This window comes from Micropterus salmoides, unplaced genomic scaffold, assembly GCF_014851395.1.
Source record: "Micropterus salmoides isolate LMB-PRFRI ecotype aquatic unplaced genomic scaffold, ASM1485139v1 Ms_hic_scaffold_4, whole genome shotgun sequence".
In the NCBI taxonomy this organism is placed as follows: domain Eukaryota; kingdom Metazoa; phylum Chordata; class Actinopteri; order Centrarchiformes; family Centrarchidae; genus Micropterus; species Micropterus salmoides.
In genome coordinates this window covers 37,718,930-37,741,676 of record NW_024043372.1, presented here as the reverse complement: position 1 = coordinate 37,741,676, position 22,747 = coordinate 37,718,930, and the positions used below count along the sequence as shown (strand labels likewise).

Here is a 22,747-nt window from a genome sequence, read left to right as displayed (position 1 = left end):
CATGGAGGCGGTCAACCCAGGGCCCCAGCTAGGCAGCAGCAGAGCGTGCAGCCTGCCCCACGTTAATGACTTGTTTTTAATCTGTCTCTTTGTGACCCTTGTTCGTTCCGATCTGCAGATCCGACAGGGAGCATTTCAGAATAAGAGCGTTTTGCCTGCCTGATGATGTTTAGATTTTGTTGATTTAGTGATTAGTGCTTGCTTTTTGACCTTCTACTATGATTAAGTAGGCTACGGAGTTTCTTTTTTGTCTGTTTTAACTGTGTTTATTGTTGATATACGACCATGGGTCTGCAACAGGCCTGCAAAGGGTATTATATTTTGAAAATGGCTGCGTATTCTCTCCATAGAGGAGCAGAGAGACACTTCTGAGCACAAGCCATGGGCCTTTCTCATTTCCCAAATTTGCGTCTTCTCGCCTCCTCGATCCGCGCCTCCTCGATTCCTCACGGCGCGTCTTAGTCCCTCCCACCCAGGATGCAGGCTTGAGGAGTCGAGGAGAAGATGGCTCGTGTGCACAGTGTCACTGGGGAGACGCTTCATCCAGCCGCTATTCAGTGTTCATTTTTAAAATCCTGCTGCCCATCCACACATCACATTCAACAACAACAACATCAGTGATATCAAAGTGAAATGACATTAAGGTATGTAGTTAGAACAGTGATTTATGAGGCGCTATACAAACGGTGAAGGGCAGAAAGTTCCATCGTGCATTTTATTATTTTTAATAGGCTTAACTAATATAACTTATGAATACAACAGGAACAGCGTAGAGTCCTGCTCCGGCTATGGGTTGGTCCAGCTGCACATCACGCCTCTTTTAAAGGTCACAGCGGCTGAATAAACTTTTGCAAAGAATACACCGATGTATCCTCGCTTTTTAAGAAATGAGATGTCCTTCAAGATGGCGCGCTGAGATCAATTTTCGGGTCACACGCTCGAGGATCGAGGAGTCAAGGAGGCAGAAATTTGGGAAATGAGAAAGGCCCCATGACTAGAGTGGCTGCGATCAGCGCAGGTGGGCCCCGTGATGAAGCTCCGCCCCCACTGTGCTGAGAGTCTATTTCCGCCCCCGACTAGACCCCATGATACAGAAGAAATGTAAAAAGGAAACAAACAAAAATAAGTTTGGGGAAATAAATAGGGAGAAAATAATACATAAAATACATTTAAATAAATTAGAAAATTAAATGAGAAAGTAAATAAATAGGTAAAAAAGGTGAAAAAATACAGAATTAATTAATGTGTGTGTGTGTGTGTGTGTGTGTGTATGTATATATATATATATATATACATACATGCAAGTGAAATGTTTGTGGCTGCGAGTAAGGACCTTTCATGCTGTAAGAAGACAAGAAACCTAACCTTTAAATTCATGTGCTGGCTTATTGGGTCACAAAATGAAATAATAATGGGCTTAATTAACATAAGGCTAAGTACTACACGATACCAATCCCGTATGTGGAAACACTGGTATAATTGTCTCCTGGTAGAACAATGATTCTCTTTTTAAATAATTTTATACTTCATTTTTCTAACCATGATTTACTATGGTATTTTATTATGTGCAGGTATGTGTGTATGCATGTGCGTTTTTGGATATGTTTTTATGTATTGTTGTGAGTAAGATTTGGACCTTGATTCTGTAATAAAGTTTTTCATTTGATGTAATGACATTAATGTATTTACTGAGTAATTTATTTTTTATTTTTGGGCAGGTTTGGTTCTCCATACCAGGCTACATAACAAAAGGACACTTAACATTTAAACTAAATGTACATGCAGGATCAAAATGTCTCTTGTCCGATGTCTGGTATACAACACGGTAAGTATACTTTAGGAAGAACGGCAAGATTTGAAGAGAAGGAAAGCTTTGTGGACTACGTTTCTTCTTCTTTAAATCTACGTGGACGCTAAGAACGTAACTTAAGGAGCTAGCGCGCATTTTACGTATGCCTACGTATTGTACGTAGCTGTGGAACAGGAGGGACACTATCAAAGAAACACAGTCAGGAAAATACGATTTCTTTCTGTTAGCTAGATACTGACAAGTAACCCAGGCTAAATTCTGTCGGGAAGGACACAGTGTGACAGTCTCCAGTGACTGTTTATTTCCAGCAACTGTTCGGTGACCAGCGTTATTCCACATACAGTATAGCAGGTGAGTCACATCGGCTGCTGCTGGTTTCTGTCCTCTGAAACGGTTCCAGATTGTTTCACACAGCAGCTGTGGTAACGTTGTTGTTTTCAACGCCAAAATGACCGACATAAAATCATTAAAGGCCTGCACACACACATATTTGGAAGCTAATGTTTGCCCGCTGACACATTTCCTTGTGCCGTTGCGTCTTTGGAAATCTGCACATGTCACAGCGCATGCGCGACAGATGAGGCTTCATGTGGTTTCTTATTATGCTGTTTTTGATTTTGCAGTAATGTGGGTAGGCTATAATGTTATATCTACACACTAATTTGCGAAATGGAAGCATTTTCTAAAATCATATAATATGATTTGATAACAATCACTTGTCTATTGAGAGTTACTGTAAATAAATGGATTTCATTATCAGTTGGTAATTTTCACTTTTGTCCTCAGATGAATATAGCAATGCCTGAAAGACATGTCTCACAAAGAAGACAATGAAGGGAAAAGGAGGTGAGCTGCACTAACAAACAGCATGATAGTTCTCATAAAAACCACTGGGGAAATCACTTCATGTAAATGTTACGCAGCAGTGTTGTATTGAGCACCCTTTTTGATTTTCCTCTGTCAGCTCTCACCGCACTGATTTGTACACCAGCATCCCTCGAACATGTCTGCCCATTGTGTACCATCCAGACTACAACATCACCTTCATGGGCCTTGAAAAGCTCCATCCATTTGATGCAGGGAAGTGGGGGAAAGTCATTCACTTCTTGAAAGGTAAGAGAATGCGAAACAGAGTAGCAGATGGGGAGGACATCTCCCCAAGCTGATGTATATAGAGTCACTTGGAGTGGATCAGAGAGGCAAAGAGAGGTAGAGAACAAAGAGTAGAGAGAGGAGAGGTGAGATGTAGTTGCTGGAGAGGGAAAAGGCAGAGCAAAAGAGCACAGATAATTAGAGCAAACTCCCTGTGGGAGTCTGTGCAGGTACAGTAGATGAGGCCCAGCACAGGTTTCAATGCCAAGGGAAAACAGGCTCTGGTTAACTGGCACGACTTCACACAAAGTTGTTGTCAAATTGCACCGTGGATTGTCTTTGCTTTATAAAGTGCTTCCACAGCTTAATGAATTCACAAAACTTTCAGAAGTTAAGAGTGCAAATTAGAACTGATCCTTTGACACGAAAACCTTACTCTTGCAAGAACTGGAGAAAAAGTGGATGATTAAACAGATTATACAGTCTATGGATTTACCCAGCATCTTTAAAATATCATACAAAGGAACTAGAGTAGATTTTAATGAGCCCTCTGTTAAAGTCCAAGTCAGTGGCTGAATTTGTCAAGACAGTAGAGTGTAACAACCTTTTTCTGTTCCATCATACTGCTACTATGTGGCATGTAGAACATTGTTTACTACACGTTACTGCAGTGAGTTGTCAGTTATAATACATGTCATGATAATTATCACACCATTAGCTCAGTATCAATTTGGCGTTCTTTGAAAATTGTACAGGTGAAAAATAAATTTGTCAGTGCCCTGTGGTGGATCAACAATTAACTTCTAAAGTACCTCAAACATATCTTTGTCATTTCTTTACTCTTATTTCTTGTTACTTGTCACTGACAGATATGTCTACACATACCAATGAGTGAGTGGCTAAAATAATTTTAACCAACACACTAGTTGGTGTTGGTGTTTCTCCTGTTGTGTTCATGCAAGCAAATTTGTTGGGCCACTAATAGCAGTTCAAATGAATGCTAACATTTTGATTCAGCTGTGGTATTTCTATAAAACACACAATACCAAACTGAGGAGAATTATTGCTTGTTGTTCAAATCCATGAGCTAGATCAGCTGAAACTGTTAGTTGTTGTAGCACTAGACCATTTAGGGCTTTTCGTACTTGGAAGTTAGAATTTAGATTTTTTTTTAAAAACTTGTTGAAATGCAAAATTACCTTGCAGATAAGCTGTAGCACAAATGTAAGCTCTAGTATAAAAGTTTATTTGATAGTTATTCGTGTAACAACAGCATCGTAGTGTCATATTTTCAGCTTCAGGTCTGTTTGACTGTAATCACACATTGCCTTTGTCTCAGAGGAGCAGTTCATCACTGATGGGAACATCGTTGAAGCCTGTGAAGCTACTGAAGAGGATCTGCTGGTGGTTCACACCAAACGCTACCTCAACAGATTAAAGGTCGCTTTTGTTTTTCCTCAACACAGCCAACCTTTAGTGCATCTCACATGACAGCATGGCAGCTTCAATACATTTCTTCATCTCTTCACATCTTGCTTTTCTTCTACATCTCCTCTGTGGGTTACATGCATTGCTCAGTAGTACTGAGAAGCTGAGGGAACTATCAGGAATTTAAATTGATTTGTTATTATAAGGAAATGTTAAGTGTGTTCACATTTAATAGTAGCATTAATGTGATTCAAACCAAACAGCTTGTTTTCTGGGATGTTCTCTGCTAAATATTCCTTCTATTTGATGGAATTACTGTAACTGTAGGCTGCAACTCGGAGTATCATGGAATCTGCCAAAATGTTGCAGTTTATAAAAATTGGGATTTTCCCATGTATTATAACAATTTTTGTACACGTGCGCGCCGTCATATTGACATTAGTCATCACTTCAACAAACTCTCAGAGGTGCCTCCACAAGGTGCGAGCACATTGTAGATTTAGAGTCTGTGTGAGTGGAGTCAGATAATCTGTAAAAAATTAAGTTACATCCGGTCAAGCTTAACAGGGAGGAGGATTACCCACGCGAGAGTAGCCTCCCCCCCCAAAAAGTAAAGCTGATAACTGTAGTTCTATCATGTTCAAATGCTTTGTATTTATTCTCTCTCCCCTCTACTGCATGCAGAAACAAATCTTGGAGGACTCGAGAGGAACCTCAGTACTCTCCTGTGCATTTGCAGTATTCTGTGCTGTCCTGTTTTCATGAGAGAGTCTAAGCCCACTTGCAGCATTACTGTGTCTTTCTTTAGTCAGCTTTTCCACACCTTTATATCGAACCTCTGGGGGCACACATTGAAACATTCTATTCTTTTTAGTCAACTGAGGTCTATCTGTGCTTTGGTTTGCCTTGTAAGCGATCGAGTTATAGCACTGCAATGTAATTGTATTCTTTTTCACTTTAGTGGTCTCTGGTGGTGGCAACAATCACAGAAATCCCACCTCTCCTGTTTCTGCCTAATTTCCTGGTGCAGCGGAAAGTGTTGAGGCCTCTGCGGACACAGACTGGAGGAACAATAATGGTAGGTATCTGAGAGAATCTTTCCTCTTCATGTTGCTTAATTTTTGAAGCTGATAATATTAACATATTTTACCCATCTTCCTGCTATCCACTGATCCACTACTGTCTGTCTTACCTTTGTCAAAAATTCCAAGCTCTGTAGCTGCAATCACAGATCACACATGCACTCCGCCACTATCACAAATGGCATAATTTAGGTAGGTAGGTAGGTTTATTGTCCCAATAAGACAAGTTATAGAGTGAAATTGAGTTTGTAACTCCCTTCTGTGTAGCAGACAAATACATTAATATAGAAGCAATTATAAAAATGGTAAACAGAAATTAACTATAATTAATGGAGCAGTGCTGAGGATGAATTAGAGATTTAAGAGTCTGATAGCTTGGGAGAAGAAGCTGCTCTGCAGTCTGGTGGTGCTGCAGCTGAAACTTCTATATCTCTTCCCAGAATGCAGCAGGGTGAACAGGCTGTGGCTGGGTGGGTACTGTCCTTTAGGATCCTTTGGGCTCTGCAGGCACCTCACCTCACCGATATCACTGATGCTCGGGAGATGGGTACCAATGATCTTCTGAGCAGTTTGAATCCCCCGCTGCAGAGCCCTCCGGTCCTGAGCCGTGCACATCCCATGTTAGTGATGTTTCCAGTCAGGATGTTTTCTATTGCTCCTCTGTAAAAGCTGTCAAGAACTTGGCGTGGGAATTTGGCCTTCTTAAGTTTCCTCAAGAAATCCAGTCGTTTGTGAGCTTTCTTCACCAGCGTGGAGATGTGAGACGACCATGTCAGCTTCTCTGTGCTGAAACTGTTCACCTGCTCCACCTCAGCTCCACTGATGTAGACAGGAGTGTGTGTCTTTATCTCCGTCTTCCTGAAATCAGCGATCAGCTCCTTAGTTTTGCTGACGTTGAGCAGTAGGTTGTTCGCTGTACACCACTCTACAAGATTATGAATTTCCTCCTGATTTGAAGTCTCATCAGAATAGATTTCCCGATCAGCATCTGGATTTGAAATAGCCTAATCCTATAATCCTATAATCTGCCATCATTGCACCCTGTGGCTAGTTCGTTTTCTTTCATGTCCCAAGGGACCCACTTGGAAGCGACCACCCTCCTCAAGTGTCCCCATGTGATTTTTGTCACACTAAAGTAAAGTTTGATCAGCCCAAACACCAGTAGTGGGCCCTATTAAGGGGGTACTTAGTGGGTGGAATCAATGACAATACAAACAGGCCACAATCTCCACGACGGTGCTGTTTGCTGCATGAGAGGAGATATGTTCTCTCCATGTCGGGGGATGCAGTCGTGGGTGTACAGCGTGAACAGGAGGGGGCTGAGCACACAGCCCTGGGGGGCTCCGGTGTTCAGCACTAGAGTGGAGGAGGTGAGTGCGCCAATCAGAACTGACTGGGGCCTGTTTGTGAGGAGGTCCAGTATCCAGCTGCAGAGTGTTGTATTTAAACCCAGAGTGCTGAGTTTGCTGATCAGTTTCATGGGGAGATTGTGTTGAATGCTGAGCTGAAATCCACAAACAGCTTTCTGATGTAGGTGTTGTTTTTCTCAAGGTGTGTGAGGGCTGAGTGGAGGGCAGTGCAGATGGCGTCCTCTGTGGATCTGTTGGTTCTGAAAGCAAACTGATGAGGGTCCAGGCTGGCTGGGATGTTGTTCTTTGTGCTGAAGAACCAGTTTCTCAAAGCACTTCATCAGAATGGGAGTGAGAGCCACAGGGCGGTAGTCATTCAGACCAGACACTGCAGATGTTTTAGGTACAGGAACGATGGTGGCTGTCTTGAAGCAGGTGGGAACCCTCTCTGAGATGTTGAAATGTCAGTAATAACATCAACTAGCTGATTGGCTCAGGTTTTTAGTACACAGCCAGGGATGTTATCAGGCCCAGCAGCTTTACTCATATTCACTCTCTGCAGGACTCTCCTCACATCTGCTGTGGATACTGACAGTGGTCTGTCCTCTGGAGGTGGAGCAGACTTTACAGCTAACTCATTGTTGGAGTCAGCTCTAAAGTCTACTCTTGGAGATCAGAGCAAGCATAAAAGGTGTTCAGTTCATCTGGTAAAGTGGCCTCACACATGATGGGGGAGCTCCTGCTTTTGTAGCCCGTGATGTTTTTGATGGCCTGCCACATATCTTTGGTGTGGCTTGTGTTGAGGTCTCTCTCCAGACTCTGCTGATGTCTCCACTTTGCCTCCTTGATACCTGCTTTCAGTCTTGCTCTTGCGGTGCTGTAATCTTCTTTATCAGCCGACTGAAAAGCAGCTTTTTTATCCTTTTAGTGATCACCACATCATCAAATTTAGTCTGAATTTGAAGGCATTTTCAAAGAAACAGGTTTTGATTACTTAATGAAACGTTGGAGAACCAGCAAGAGACGATTAGATTTTGAAAGTATCCAATTGAAAAAATCCCACCCCACGCCTTCAAAGCCACTCTCCCAAAACACATGTTCATGTTCACAGGTAGGCAAGTATAGGTAGGCCAGCAGTATACCCAAATATAATCATGCTTAGTGAAGTCGACAGCCACACAGATGCCAGAGAATTTCGACAACTATAATAAAAAATGCTTCTGAAATAAACTGCCTACCCTAGCTTTAAATGTTGAGATGAACTATAACTGAATATTTCTTCATACTTTCATGTTGAAATTCATTATCCATAAAAGGCAAAATTTTCAGAACAAGAAATCTTATGAAACAAATCTTTTTATTCATTTTATAGAATTAATGAAAAAGTCCCCTGTATAGTATGAGATGTGTATTAATTATGACCTTGTAAATTAGAAAAAGTTAAGTAGCTTAGTAGATATCTGAGCCATTGCTCTTGGTGTCTGAATATAGTTATTGCTATAGTATCATCCTGGACCTGTACTTTGCAAAGCGGGCCAGGTGTGCAGCAGTCCAGCATCATTGTGCTGGTAGTGTTGAGCCCACCATACGCTGCTTTATCTTTTGTGTAAAACCCTTCTTAGACAGGCACATTCTGCTTGTATAAGGGATGATGTTTAGTACTAAGTACTCTTGATCCACTGTTTGGCATCAAGTGTTGACCATAAAGAATATTTTAAACCACAATTAACCATCAGGTTTCTTCAACTTTGATAAAAAATCAGCCTTTAAACCCCGAAAGAAATAACGATACTCTTATTGTGATAATTAGCGATATCAAAAGATATGAAACTTTTTATCGTGATAACATTTTTGGCCTTATCATCCAGCCGTATGCCAGGGGAGACAGTAACTCTCCAGCTGGTGGTGCTAATCCTCCAGTCAGTACCATTAAATGTTTCTGAAGAAGGGGCTGCAATAAGATGATGTAATTAAATGGCCGCCTGTCAAACCACAAATTTTGAAAAACAATGTATAAAGCTTTACCGTTAGTAAGGACCGTTAGAGTCTCAGCATCGCTCCATACAAGTTTTTCTTTTCGGATGCTTCATTGGACGATTAATCCTCATGCCTACTTTTATGTAGTGTTAGACATGAACTCTTTCAGAGGATCATTTGTTTACTACGCAGGTGTTAACCCCATAACATTTTAAAGGTGTGAATTTAGCTCTGCCATATTACTAAAAAAAACTTTGCAAAATAAAGTTATGGTTATGTTTGGTGTTTTGAAACATTTATTTTAACACTCGCACCTTAAAGAATTTGAACATTAGACATTAAAAAAATTTAACAGAATGAACAGATTAGGCATGCATGCTAACCGCTAGCTCATTAAACAGGTGTTAGTTGGGGGCTAGTAACAGTGTGGTGACATAAGTTTAAGTTATGATGGCTCACCACTGCAAATTGACCAGGTGCCAGTAGAGAAATATCAATATAAAATCTAACATTAACAGATACTTCTTCATTTACATATCAAACAGTGTTAAAGTTTTGACCCAGGTCAAAAGCACGGTCCCTAGTTTCCCAGCAGTCAGTGGAGCGCTTTCAGGAAGACTCTCCTGGCTTCAGTCAACCAGTGTGTGTAGGCCTACGCAGTGTGGGCGGGGTGACATGAACACTTCAAGTATAACAGCCAAGATCAGAGTTAAGAGTTAATATTTATACAATTACACTTACAGGTTTGATTCAGTGACACTTGGTTTTTACACTCTGTTTTGACCCCAACTATATATTATATATATATATATATTATATACTGAGAGTCAAATATAATGGATCTGACTGTATCAGACTAGACTTAACTCTACATTTACTCAAATTTAACTAACACTAAAAACTCTTCTCAATTTGCTGTGTAATGTCTCAAAGGATCAGGGATAAACGTTTGTTGAGGGTTATCCTGTGGATTTCCTCCCACGAAAACTCTTGTCCTCTTTGTGAAGCATCCTTCTTTTTCATTGGAGCGAGTAGAAACTAGGAGCCATCTCTATTAGTCATGTTATGCAAAGAGGAAGAATAAGGAATAAGAAATACATGGGAAGCTAACACATTATAAGCATAGCTGCAGACGTGAATATGCGTGAGTTGAACAGTATTATGCAAATAAGGCTATGATCATGCCAGGTATTTTCACCCAGAGATGCTGATGATTGTTGATGGAGTCTTGCAGATGCAATCTAAGGGCTATAGTAAAATATGCCTGATAGTGTCACTGCTTACATTGAGTGCCTTTTCTCCTCAGAGAGAGAGTAGCTTTAAAGCCGTGGCCAGAGTGTGTGCATACATGCTAATGTGTGTTATTACTCAACCATCAGAGAGCCATAATGGCATTTACACACCATCTTCCCAGCTTAAATATATTTCCCTCAGGCATACTACATGCAGAGCTCCAGGAATACATGGCAGAGAAGGCCCCCTTTTCATCCAAGAGAGAAATCTCAACCTGCCTTTGAAAGAAGCAGCTGCCACTGTGCACAAACAGCATTCCTCTTTGATACCAGTATGGATCCTCCTTGGGATTTCCTTTAATGTAGCTCACATGTCTCAGGTATTAATGATTTATCTGATAACATTTTGGCTATCAGTCTTTGAGAACTTTATAGTGGTTTGAAGGTTTTGTAACTACATTCCCAGGAATCCTTTATTTGTGAAGTGTACCAGATAAGCCCTCAGTGGTTTCTTAAGAGGATGAGCCAGTGGAGTGACTGGCTCTTAATAACCCCTTCCTCATGTGCAGCCACGCACATTTTTAGATTGATCAACATGTGAAACAAACACCTCCTGTCTCTTTTTTCTTCTCTTGACTCTGTCCATTTTGAACACCTATAATACCAACAACTCTAAGCTGTGTTATTGTATTTACAAAGTATAAAAATGACAATTTGTCATTTTAGGGAGAAATACAGAGAATACATTATTAATGAAGAACAGCTACTGGGCCATGTTGCCAGATATGGTCGGTGAGCACAGGTTTTGGATCTAAGAGCTGTAAAGGCACAATGGTACAACCTCACTGTGACAACAGTGCCCAGCTACTGTTTGGAATTAACTATAGGCTGCGTCAAGCTACGGCATGATGCAGCAGCAGCCACCTGCAACCAAGGCTGAAAAAATACGCTAAGACATACACTTGAAAAACCTTTGTAAAATTGTCATTTTTCATGGTATTGGTATGAAATTTAAACTAGGGCTAGGCAATGCTTTATCCTGTGGTCCTACAGTGTTTTCCAGCTAATAAGTTATAGCTATAATTGTCATGCATTTGTTAGCAAGCATTTTCAATTGGACATGAAAAATATATTAGTTTTAGTGTGTTTAACCTTATATTAATCAATTCCAGTAACGTTAGCACTTACAATCATTCTGACTTTTGGGTTAGACACTTTCAGAGAGCCCAAACCCATGCATATCCTCCAAATGGTTCAAGAATTACATTCAGTTTACTTTGGATATGCCTTGAATAGGCGTTTTGCATGAATTTTACAGGAATGTTAAGAGAAGGGAAGGCCAATCTGCACCGCACCAGTGTGTGCGTTACTGCGGTATGTAAATTGACTTGATAGACATGCCCTGAAGGTAACGATATAGCTAAGTGTGAAAATTACATGTTCAAACTGCAGAAATGAGTTTGCTTGGCAATGTTGTGAAACTTTGCCTAGCAGCCAGCAGCTTGCTCGCTAAGACCATAAACCTGCAAAAATACTGCATACTAGTGTTGTAGTCAAGACCACCCAAACTGTCAAAATGTCTCTTGTTGTCTGTATGTAAATTTAAAGGCTTACGTGGGTGGAGGTCAGATTTACAGCGGGGAAACAGAAAATCAGAAACTTTGGTGAATGCATACAGTATATGAAATGTTTTGTCCAGGTCTTTGCCCTGCGCTGAAAAGCAGCATTTGGATGCATTGCCTTGAGTCTAATTCCATATAGAAAGTGTATGTTTTTTTTATCTGTTCTTCATTTGTCATGACTCAGTTTATTGTGAGCCAGTTAATGATTGTTGCTGCATTTTGTTTATTTGAAAAAATATGATCTTTTATAAATCATATATTGAAAACTGAATTGAAATATTTTGTCGTCCACAGGCAGGAAAACTGGCTGTTGACAGAGGATGGGCTATCAATGTAGGTAAGTGAGTTTCCAGTACAGATACCCATAATCCATAAATAGACAGCCAATCCATCTGCACTCAGCTCAGCTGATATCAACCGGCCCACTCAGCTGATATCAACCGGCCCACTGCAAGAAAACCCCGCTCTCTCAGGTCACCACTTTCAAGGTACAAAGTAGTTTATTAGTCATTATTCAGCACAAGGCTGCATAACGAAGTGAAGAGATAACGCGTGTTTTGGCAATAAAGCCGGAAAAAACAGATAAAAAAACAAAAGTGTAGCGAAGTTTGAAGGAGCTACTGGCTGCTGCTTCTGCAAGCGCTGCTAGTTGCCATAGCACCTGCAGCGGGTGCTATAACATGATGTACCAGCGGGTGCTTCCTGGGTAACCTTAGCGTATTACGAATTCAGATACCAGGAAAAAGGGTAACTTCTGCTGACAATCAGCAGCTGTCTCGATGGCATGCCCAACAGCAAGGTTGCACAGATTTATGGGCGTGGAAACAGACAACGCTTGTCGGTCACGCGCAGAACCACTAAGTAGCACATTTTGAAATGTAGCATAAATCGACAGAACACCGGCAGGGTTTTTCTGCATAGACAAATTTTTGGCGCCCCCCAAAGGGGTTTTAGTGAGCGCCAAAGGAAAATCACCAGTGCCAGAATGATCAGAATTGAAGAAGCGTTTCAAATATTCTCCTAATGTGTTTTAATAGCCATTAATCAAACAGCTTTTGAGCAATCAGAACATAAACCTAAATACAATGTTTTGACTTCCAGCAGTCACCTTTCCTCTCATCCACAGCGCTGTATTTTTCTTTGTTTTTTCTTAACACATGCAGCTGGCGCTGGATTTATAAATCAGCTGCTGTGTTGGTTTGACTGCACCTGAAAGCTACACTACAGAGCTCGCGCTACTGGGAGCGATGACTTCCTGTTATTTCTCACAAATCAGTTTATACTTGAAGTTTGCTGGTATTCACCGATAGTGTCACTTTTACATTTTACTCTTTGGTGTACCGGCCATGGTCCACTTCTCTGCCCTCTCCATATCAGGTTCTCTGGGCACTACGTGAGCTCATCTGCTCCCGTTCTCTCCTGCCTGCTAATCTCCACTGGGAGATCAGGATCGGGAGCCTTTCATGCAGCCGTGTGCGCTAGTTGCTCGTCAGAGTCACTTTTCGTGAACCAACCAATCACAGCCTGGAGTAGGCAGGACATTAAAAAAGGCTGATGCACTACATCAAACTTTATAAATGCTGAACTCGTTGTTCTGTATGCACGTTTTTTATTATTGATAATTAGTACTTTGCATAAACAAATCAGAGACTGACCACCATGTAGAGCATTTTTCTTGCACAATAACTTAACGACTGAAAACAACCCACAAAATGAAGCTGCTCTTTTATCCAACTGGAATTAATATTAGGCTACTAATAATAAGCAATAATAACCTATACCATTATCTGAAATTATAATGAATACACAAACATTATCAATATCAGAGAAAGGTTTTATTTGTGAAAAAAGCTGAATCTCAACCAAAAACCTCTCTGTAGGCAGATTATCCAAATAATATATAAATATAAATATATTATTATACTAACATATTACTTTACTTTTATACCTTTACTCCTCTATGTTGTAAATATATTTTGTTTATCAAACGGTCAGAAATAACAAGAAAATGTATAGATATCGGTCATAAGGTAACTGATTGCCTTTACTGTACGCATACTGATCATGCTTACTGTCGTGCGAAGTCACCCCCCAAAGTCCCATTCTGAGCCAGGAAAAAACTCTGACTGGCTGTGGCTCCGTACCTTTCATTCAGCACAGCGAGACACCGGCATATTGGCACAGTACTCCCGAAAAAAGGCAGAGTGAGAGCGGCTATAGACAGGCAGCTTGATGGTTATCAGCTTGAGGTTGAACTAATCCATGCTCGTTACATGAAAACGTCTCATTTACTGCATTTAGCCGACGTGCTACATTGTCGTTAGCTCACCTCTCTGCTTTTCAGTAACTAACATTATTATCTGTGTATCTTTCACAGCTAAATGTGCTGGATGATATGGAAACGGTTAGTGAGCTGGACTGAACATTATAACGAGACTGTGTCACACTTTATAACGGGTAGACCGCAGTAAGTAACTTTACTGTAGTGTTAGTGGATGGCTCTTCCTCTGTGTTGTTGTGACCGTTTTGTTGCAGTGTATTATGTGAGTCACGTTAGTTACAGCGACGGAGAGGTGGAGACGCTGTGTACCTGAGTATCGGTAAAACCACACTAAACCTAAACTCAACGTTACGAAGCGAACAGCGGCAGGGCGGAGCTAATGTAGCGTCAGCTTGCTCCTCGTGGCTGCATTACTATAAGATAGTAAACCACATTTGCTTTTTACCGTTACATCCTTTCTTGCAGGCTAAATCAACACTTTAACAGTGGTACACAGGAAAGTAACATGGGTCGCGTTAGTTGGTGAAGTAATGTGGAAAGTGATACAACTTTTCACTGCTCAGCGTTAGCCGGCGAGCTAACGTGACTTTCTCTGTTTCGCCAGCTTTACTAATGCTCACTTTGTTTTTGCTTGACATCATCTGAACCTGTTTGGTCTGATGGGCTTCAGCACATAAACCTTTATTGTTGTTTTTATGTGAAATCTGCGTTTTGCTGTGAGCCGGTTGTTTTATGCCTTTATGGTGTAAGTGGACTGCATGTCATTAGCTGCCGTGTTGTCGTGTTGTCGCTGTAGTTAGAGAGGCACTCGGGAGCGCACATAGGGCTGAATCCGATCCGGTGTCCTCACATGAAAAGCAGAATAGTGGCTGATGCAAGCAACTGAGAAAACAGGCGTGCGCTTCATTTCTGAGCGAGTTTTGAGCCCATTGACAATAACGCAATGAATTTGATTTATTAAAGAGGTGGTATTCTGCTCATTTTCAGGTTCCAAATCTTATTTAGGGGTTGTACCAGAACAGGTTTACATGGTTTAACCATATTTTTCTCATCCTGCACATTGCTGCAGCTCCTCTTTTCACCCTGTGTGTTGTACGCTCCGCTCTTCAGCTACAGAGTGATGCATCTTACTTGTACAAAATCTTTGTTGGGAGTTGCACATGCTCGGTTCCCAGGTAAGGACTACTAGCCAATCAGAAGCAGAGAAGGGCGGGTCGTAAGAAACAAGGTAGTGTGATCCAAATCAAAGCCGCTTCAGACTGCGACCGTAACAGATGGTATAAGTTACTCACAAGTCACTCACAAGTCCACAACATCATTGTTCCACATCTGACCATCAGGACTAAACGTTGAACTGTTGCCGGTGTTCTGATGATCTATGCTGCCTTGCTGAAAAATGCTACCATGCAAATCGATCGACTCGACTCTGCTCGGCCCTGCTCCGTTTTCCATTGCAGATAGTACCCAGAGATAGTACGTAGCTTGTCGTCATAGCGACGTCACACACAACTGCCGCGACGTAATGTTCATGCGTAATGACGTAATGTTCATGCGACACACACACCAGCGATCCACACAGCTTTCTGCGTCTGTGGCTCAGGAGGTAGAGCAGGTTGGCCATTAATCGGAAGGTTGGCGGTTCAATCCCCGGCTCCCCCTGCTTGCATGTTGAAGTGTCCTTGGGCAAGATACTGAACCCTGAATTGCCCCTGGCGGCTATTCTGCCAGTGTGTGAATGTTAGTTTCCATTTTAGTACTTAGGCTCAGTGTATCACTCTGATACAGTATCACTCAGCTCGCTTGGAACCTCGATGGAGGTGAGGTGATATGAACCAAAAGTACCTGGAAGCAGGTACAGGTCCAACATTTCTACAAACTAAACAAAGGCGAGTGGCAAAGGGCCTCCGCTCAGACTAGCTTGGTTTGAGGGCGTGCCTGACCTGCTAGCTGCTTTGCAAGCTTTATGACGCGTTTCCATTGTGACGTCACAAGTAAAGGAAGTGAAGGGCTGGACAACAAACCAGCTGTTTTCAAGCGGTTCAGAGCAGAGCTTTCTGTGGGAGATGGGAACTCCCTTTGGGCTGGACTTTGGGCTTTTTCACTTTGCAAACCTGTTACATGCACAAAAAAGAGATATAACTCAATAAAGGAGAGGGGAAAAGCCACAAAGCAGAATACCACCTCTTTAAAGTCAAAAACTTACATATAGCCCCTTTAAGGGCCCGTGTCCACCAAAGTGTTTTTTACCAGTTGAAAACGCCAGCTGCTCTTCTGAAAACGCCTAGCTGGGAGCGCTTGAGTCTGTTTGGAGGCGCAGCGTTTTTCTTTTTCGAGACGCTGTGGTTGCTTTGATACTTAATTTCCATGGAGGTGATTGAGTTATTGTATGTAAAAATGTCACCACAAAGTATGTAGGCCTACTTGCTCTGGTTCTTGCTCTGCATGAAGAGAAGGCTGAAACATGTAGAGCGATGGGACAGACTCCCCGTTCGTGGGTTCATGAGATTTTGCAGACGAGGAAATAACTCGGCGAAGAGGCACATTGTTTCATTCAAGATTGGATATGCTCGGTGTGGTGTTTGTCCAGCCCCTCCTGCACTGTGATTGGACGGCTGGGTAAAAAGCGACAGTGACAAGCGCAGCGTTTTTCCCAAAGTTGAACATTTTTCAACACTCAATGGCCGTAAAAAAACGCTCAGGGCTCAGCAAGGAAAAGATGCTCAGCGCCTCGTCACGCTGCTGCCGTTTTTACCTGGTTGTAAAAACGCGGCGTCAGAAAACAACGTTTTGGTGTGCACCCAAAGAAAAACGTATTTATTTTCAAAAAGTGCAAAAACAGAAGCCCTCAAAAGTTCCCTTTTTCTCCTCTTTCGCTCGTTCTTCTTTATTTCTCCCCCCTTTTTAGCTCTAACGTCAGCATCTTAAAATATATATGTTGATCAAAATAATTGATCAGCAGGAAGGACCTCACCCTTTTCCAAAAGTTCATTGGCTGCCAGGACTTAGCCATCAGATTGTAGGTCTCAATTTAAAAACAAGACAAAATGAGCATTTCCTCTCTTGTACATCTTAAATGAAAATAACACACAAAATGCAGAAAAGAAATCGATCATGGGTTGTCACCATCTTTTACAAAGAAAACCTTCCTTCTGTTCTTTTAATCTCAAAATTAGATTGCTTTAATTTTCACAATGGCTGGTGACGTTTGGGCAAATAGTGCCTTCTTTCCTGATTAAAATCATTACCTTGATGAGATACACATGCATCGTCAGGGATGCTTTACCTTTTGGTTTAATTTACAGCAAACTGGAAACTAGCGTTATTTTGAGACTTCAGCAGGAACTCCAGCATGCACTGACGCTGAGCATGTCTAACCATACACAGACAAAGGTCTCTTAAGGCAAAGATAAGGTCAGGCACAAGAGATATAGGCAAAGATATAGGACGTATTAAAGAAATAAAGACAGTATCTCAAATTATACATCTTTCTTACTTAAAATGTTTTTACTTACTTTACTTTTGTAATATGAGCTAAGCAGTTAACGATTATCACTCTTAAAGCAAAGCAAATCATGTTACTATATGGCTTGTATACGTGTCAGGCAGTCAAACTGTTTCTATGAAGGCCCCCCAAGAACCAGAAGCAGTGGCTTCCCGGGTCTTTTTCTTCACATCTATCTCATTCTCACAACACCCTCTCTCGTGAGGAGAGGGCACTGTCCTATATATATCCAGTCTATGCCCACTCCCCCTTACCGGACGTTCTGCCAACACCTCATTTCTGAGGATGTGTGACGGAAGCCAGCGAGGCTGTGCAGTGAGTAAACCTCACTCCCCGACACTTTAAGAGACGCACTGGCGACCGACACTAGTGCCAATGGGTTTTAGCCTCCTCGTCAACGTGTCCGCCTCCCGTACCCGAGGTCGTCGGTTCAAGTCAGGACCGTGCAGTACGTTTTCAGGGGCAGCCGGTTATAGATGCAATCAATCAGGCACCAGACTCCCTTTGGGTGTTTGTAGATCTGCAGTGCATACCTCAAACGTAGAACTGCAACAAGACAGCTGTCTTTGCGGCTTTAGCGCCCAGTTCTGGGTGGCGGAGAGTCTCTTGTTGGACGTCTTCTCTGATCACCATGGGCTCCTGTGTGCGGATCAATTCACCCCAAGGTACTTGGGCCAGGCTCAGTCCCAGAGGAGCCACAAATACCCTGACCAGAGTCCGTCGGAGAGAGTGGGGCATGGGTTAGTTTCACAGGCTGCACACTGGAAGTTTGCGGGTCTTTCTTGGTATCTCTTTGGTAACCAAACCTACCGTCTTTGCTGCCTAATGTCCATTTTCATTTTGTCAAATCTTTTATATAATCTTCTGATCTTACAAGCCATTTTGAGCTTCTTAGCTGGAAGTTTTTCTGCCTATACGGTGACAACCTTTTCTTTTTCACAATTTAAAATAATGATCACAGTATACACTTACGCAACACTTTGATTGGCTTAGCAATGCATTTAAGCATTTACATTTTGTTTTATGCTGTCTAGATATACTTCCTGTCAGAGTAGAGAGTGCATAAGAGCCAAAATAAATATACATTCCTACTGTCAGTCATACTCTCACAAAATGTGGGGGTTAGAGGATTTTTATTATAATTTAAGTCATGTAATTGACGTGACAAATTACCAACTCACCGTGAACCCTGAGTGTGAGAGCTACCAGGAGCTACTCTTCATAGTTGTTTCTTCTCTTTTTTTTTACCCTGTCCTGCCCAGCAGCCTGATATGCAGTATGAGGAGCTGGATACTATGTAGTGCCGGACAGATTTTCTTCTAACGAGGGAGTTTTAGTTAGTTCTTTGTCCACTTTATTATTTATTTACTTATGCACGTGTATATATTTACCACCAGGCCAGACAGGGGCGGAAATGGGGTGGGGGGGACACATCACACAAACAGACACCACAGAGACAGGACAGCACCTGCAAGATGGCGAAAGGGGGGTGACAACAGAGGAAATAAACCAATTCCTAAAAGTGAGGACACCTGCAAGAGAGCGGGGAGGAGGACTTGGGGAAACAACCAGCCGAACAACATTAATAAATAGCAAACGTAAGGAAACTGAGAATGAAGAGGAGAAACAGTCAAACAACCTAAATAAACAACACAGTGCAGCAATGAGAGCTGAAATAATAACATAAATAATAAAGCAACCTTGTTGCTGTTGACAATCATGGACAACCTAAATTTGTGTGCGTGTGTATGTGTGTGGGTGTATGAACAATACAGTAGGTTTTTTTTGTATTTGCCTTGAAGCTTTGGCAATACTGTTTTATTAACATTCCTGCCAATAAAGCGAATTTTGTTTCGACATGATGTTTCTCCGTGAGATGGAAGAATTTAGAAAGTGCTGTGGATCGGAGAGGGAATGGGGCGTTGGGGCCAGGGACAGGTGATTGTTCCCTCTGACTGGATGAAGCACAATCTGCTGACATTTCCTCGTGTCTGGGTCATTCCAGCTTACTGTATCTGTTTCTGCCGGGGTTTCCCAGAGCAGTTTTTCAGGTGTGCTGTTCCAAGTGCTTAGTGCAATCAGGATGGGCAGGTACAGACGATTTCTACGTACTCGGGACACACTGAACGAAACAACTCAAGGTTTTTACGCAGTGGCTGCTTTCCCTCCAACTCTCCCTGCCAGAAACCATTAAAACACGCAAAACCCTCGTTTAAATACTGCCACCTCCGTCGTGTTTGCACTTGTTGTCATCTACACAATAATTCTCAGTTAATCACCCATAACTGCTACCACAATTGCACATGCAATATTTTAGAATCCACACGCAATTTAATCCTCTTTATTCAGGGTGTTAGTAAATCGGGCCCATAGTCTACTCAAACCTGGTACAACACTCACTTTCACACTTCAGTTTCAGAACAGTTTTGACAGTCATCATGAACCACTTACTCTCCACCACTTAAGATCTGAGGCTCTGATGTGTGCTGGCGTGCTGACACTGCCTGCATCTTCTGCATTTCCGCTGCTGGGTTGATTGAGTAGGAGGAGTTTGGCTGTACAGCATGGGTCATTCTTTATTCCTCTCGGTTTGAGCCAAACAGGGAACAAAAAAAGCTGCATCAGATTTTTACATTGAACGTCTTGCTTAATCGGCTACTTCACACCTTCTGTTGATGGGGGGGGGGTATTGTACTAAAACTGGATTTTAATTTTGTATTGAAGATATAAATGCTATTCAAATGCATCTGACTTGTGCATATTATGTGTCTCAACACTATGAGGAGGTTTTTTTGGGAGCTGTGCAAAAGTTGATATTTCATAATGATATTTCACCCGCAGCCTTACCGGCCTTTATTGAATTTCTACTCCACACTTTAGTTTAATGAACATGAGCATAGCAGCGCAGAGGGTACTATAACTCTTAACCTGAATGAAATGTTGTTAAAGTCTCTCCACAGGATTTCTTTCCATCCCTGTACATTGCTGCTGTTCGGGTATTTTAGGAGCAATTGAACAGTCCCTTTCTGGTGTCACTATACCCATTGTTGTACCACAGAGGAGCAGCAGCCATTTTAAAAAGCTGCAATAAACTCAATAACGGCCTATTTTAAATCACCATTCATGGTCATTAAGAATAATAGACTTCTCAGATGTGCAGTGACCTGTTCGGCCTGTCTAATAGCCCTGACAATGAGCCAGAGGTTTTTTTGTTTGCCAGGAGGAGGCTTTCACCACTGCTCCAGCGACAGGGGAGGGGGCTTTTGTGCCTACGCCGACATCACTCTGGCCATCAAGGTAACACTTATGCTGCACAATGTTAGCTCATTGGAAAGACTGACTCAAACACTATGTTCACATTTAGGGAGAAGCCCATTAGTATTCAGTCAGAGGCCTTATTGAAGTCAAACTATGTAACTGTTGAAAGAAGAAATAATGCAGTTATTACATTAATAGTAAGTTACATTAATAAGCAATAAAACCCTGCATACTTCAGTGACTCAGGACTTTTGCTGCTATACAGCCTTACTAGTGGCTACTGATAGCTAATGGTAACATCAGCTCAACTTTGGAATGTATTTTTGCAAAAAAAAATAAATAAATAACGACGTGGGTTTTGACCCCCATCTCTTTGACTGATTTCATCACAAAAAGTAAAAGAAGTACACATTCTGTAACTCACCATGACACGTTTGTTTTTCCTGCTTGTGGCATGGATGTATTAAGAGAACTGTAACCTAAAATGTTCCAAGATGGTGTCATATTCTTTTCTGAAAATTGCTCACTGGGCACATACACACCAGGCTTCATAAGTCTTTTGTGCTTTTGGACCCATATAGCATGGCAATTACAGAACTGTCTAACTAAGCAAACTCCTCACACATCTAAGAATCCATCCCGTATTTCATAATCAGTATGGAACAAAGCAAAATAACCTTAGATATTACCTGGATGTAACTTCAGTTCTGTGTTTCAACTGTGTGTGGCCCCCTGTCACAAACGCAAAATAAATGAAAGACTGTTACTGTGGGGAATAGAAAACACACCTGTTGTAGACTCCTGTTCATCCCTGAGGTTGACTATAACCCCACTAAGATCTGTATTTTAACTGCCAAAAATGCACTATTTACTCCTATTTGAGTGTCCAGCTGTGTAAGGATGGATCTAGGAGCGCTTTGCCATCATTTTTCACACAGAGCCACCTAGCGAATTTGATGTCTGCACAAGTGCAGTCAAAGGCAGTATTGAATATCCCACCCAAATAATACTGGCTAGACAGGCGATTCAGCTTTGTTGCTAAGAGGTGCAAGCTCAGCTTAATTAGGTCATTATCAGGTCAAATAAAAATGGACCTGTATGCTATAGCCTTTGTCCCTTTGTTTTCTCATCTTGTTAGACCTCAACAAGATATTTGAAAGGTTGGGGAGAGGAAAGACACAAGGGCCCCTTTTACACCTGGCATTAAAATATGTTTTGGGTGACAAGATTGCAATCGGATAGCGCTTGACCTCGTAAAAAAATCAGGTGTTCACATACCTAAGACACATTAAGGACGGATTGTGGTCCGATTACCCAAATGTGCATGGAAGTACCGGTTGCAGTCTTCCGCAAACAAAATCGGAAGGATGTGACGTTCAGTTGCTTGAGACACATTAATACCAGGGCCCTTTTTCAGAAAACAGATTTAACAAAATGTGTGTAAATGTAATTTCATCTCAAATTTTTAACTTTGGAACCGAGAATCTGAAATGTGTTATCTTCAGAGAGAAAGCAAATATTTTTCCATTCATCTTTCAGTTTCTGTTTGAGAGAGTGGAAGGCATCTCCAGGGCTACTATCATCGATCTGGATGCTCATCAGGTGAGCCAACACCATTACACCTCTCCGTGTCAATGTGCATTGCTGCTTAGGAGTTGACTTTGATGACAAGACAAAACATCTCTAATGGCAAAAAGCTGAGCACATACCAGCTTTGGATTTTGGATCTCTGGGATATCTGCATTAATGTCAGCTACTTGTATGTTTAGGCTTGTTGACTGTGTGTGCATTTAACATACAGGTGCATCTCAGAAAATTTGAATATTGTGAAAAGTTCATTTTTCCCATCATTTAATTCAAAATGTAAAACTTCATTATTTAATATATTCTAGATTCTTTACAAATAAAGTGAAATATTTCAGGACTTTTTTGTTTTAATCTTGAGGATTACAGTTTACATCTCATGGAAATCAAAAATCTATATCTCAAAATATTAGAACTTTTAATCTTTCAGTCTGGTTCAGTACACACAACTAGGGTTGGGCGATCTTCTCTATTTTCATATCGTCTGATCATGGCTACTTGAGATCACAGATTGGCGGTCTGATCGCCAG

The 22,747-nt window shown here is 41.6% G+C and overlaps 1 protein-coding gene across 1 annotated transcript in view; it reads left to right on the top strand.

The window, feature by feature from the left end:
- Window positions 1-1,827: 1,827 nt before the first annotated feature.
- The window catches only part of hdac11 (histone deacetylase 11), a 40,525-nt gene continuing 19,605 nt past the window's right edge, over window positions 1,828-22,747 (top strand). The window contains exons 1-8 of the mRNA XM_038697355.1: window positions 1,828-2,161; window positions 2,597-2,656; window positions 2,775-2,923; window positions 4,242-4,342; window positions 5,292-5,408; window positions 11,887-11,929; window positions 20,596-20,672; window positions 22,173-22,235. Of these exons, the coding sequence (XP_038553283.1) occupies window positions 2,622-2,656; window positions 2,775-2,923; window positions 4,242-4,342; window positions 5,292-5,408; window positions 11,887-11,929; window positions 20,596-20,672; window positions 22,173-22,235 (585 nt within the window). The 5' untranslated portion in view covers window positions 1,828-2,161; window positions 2,597-2,621. The remainder of the gene's footprint in view (window positions 2,162-2,596; window positions 2,657-2,774; window positions 2,924-4,241; window positions 4,343-5,291; window positions 5,409-11,886; window positions 11,930-20,595; window positions 20,673-22,172; window positions 22,236-22,747) is intronic.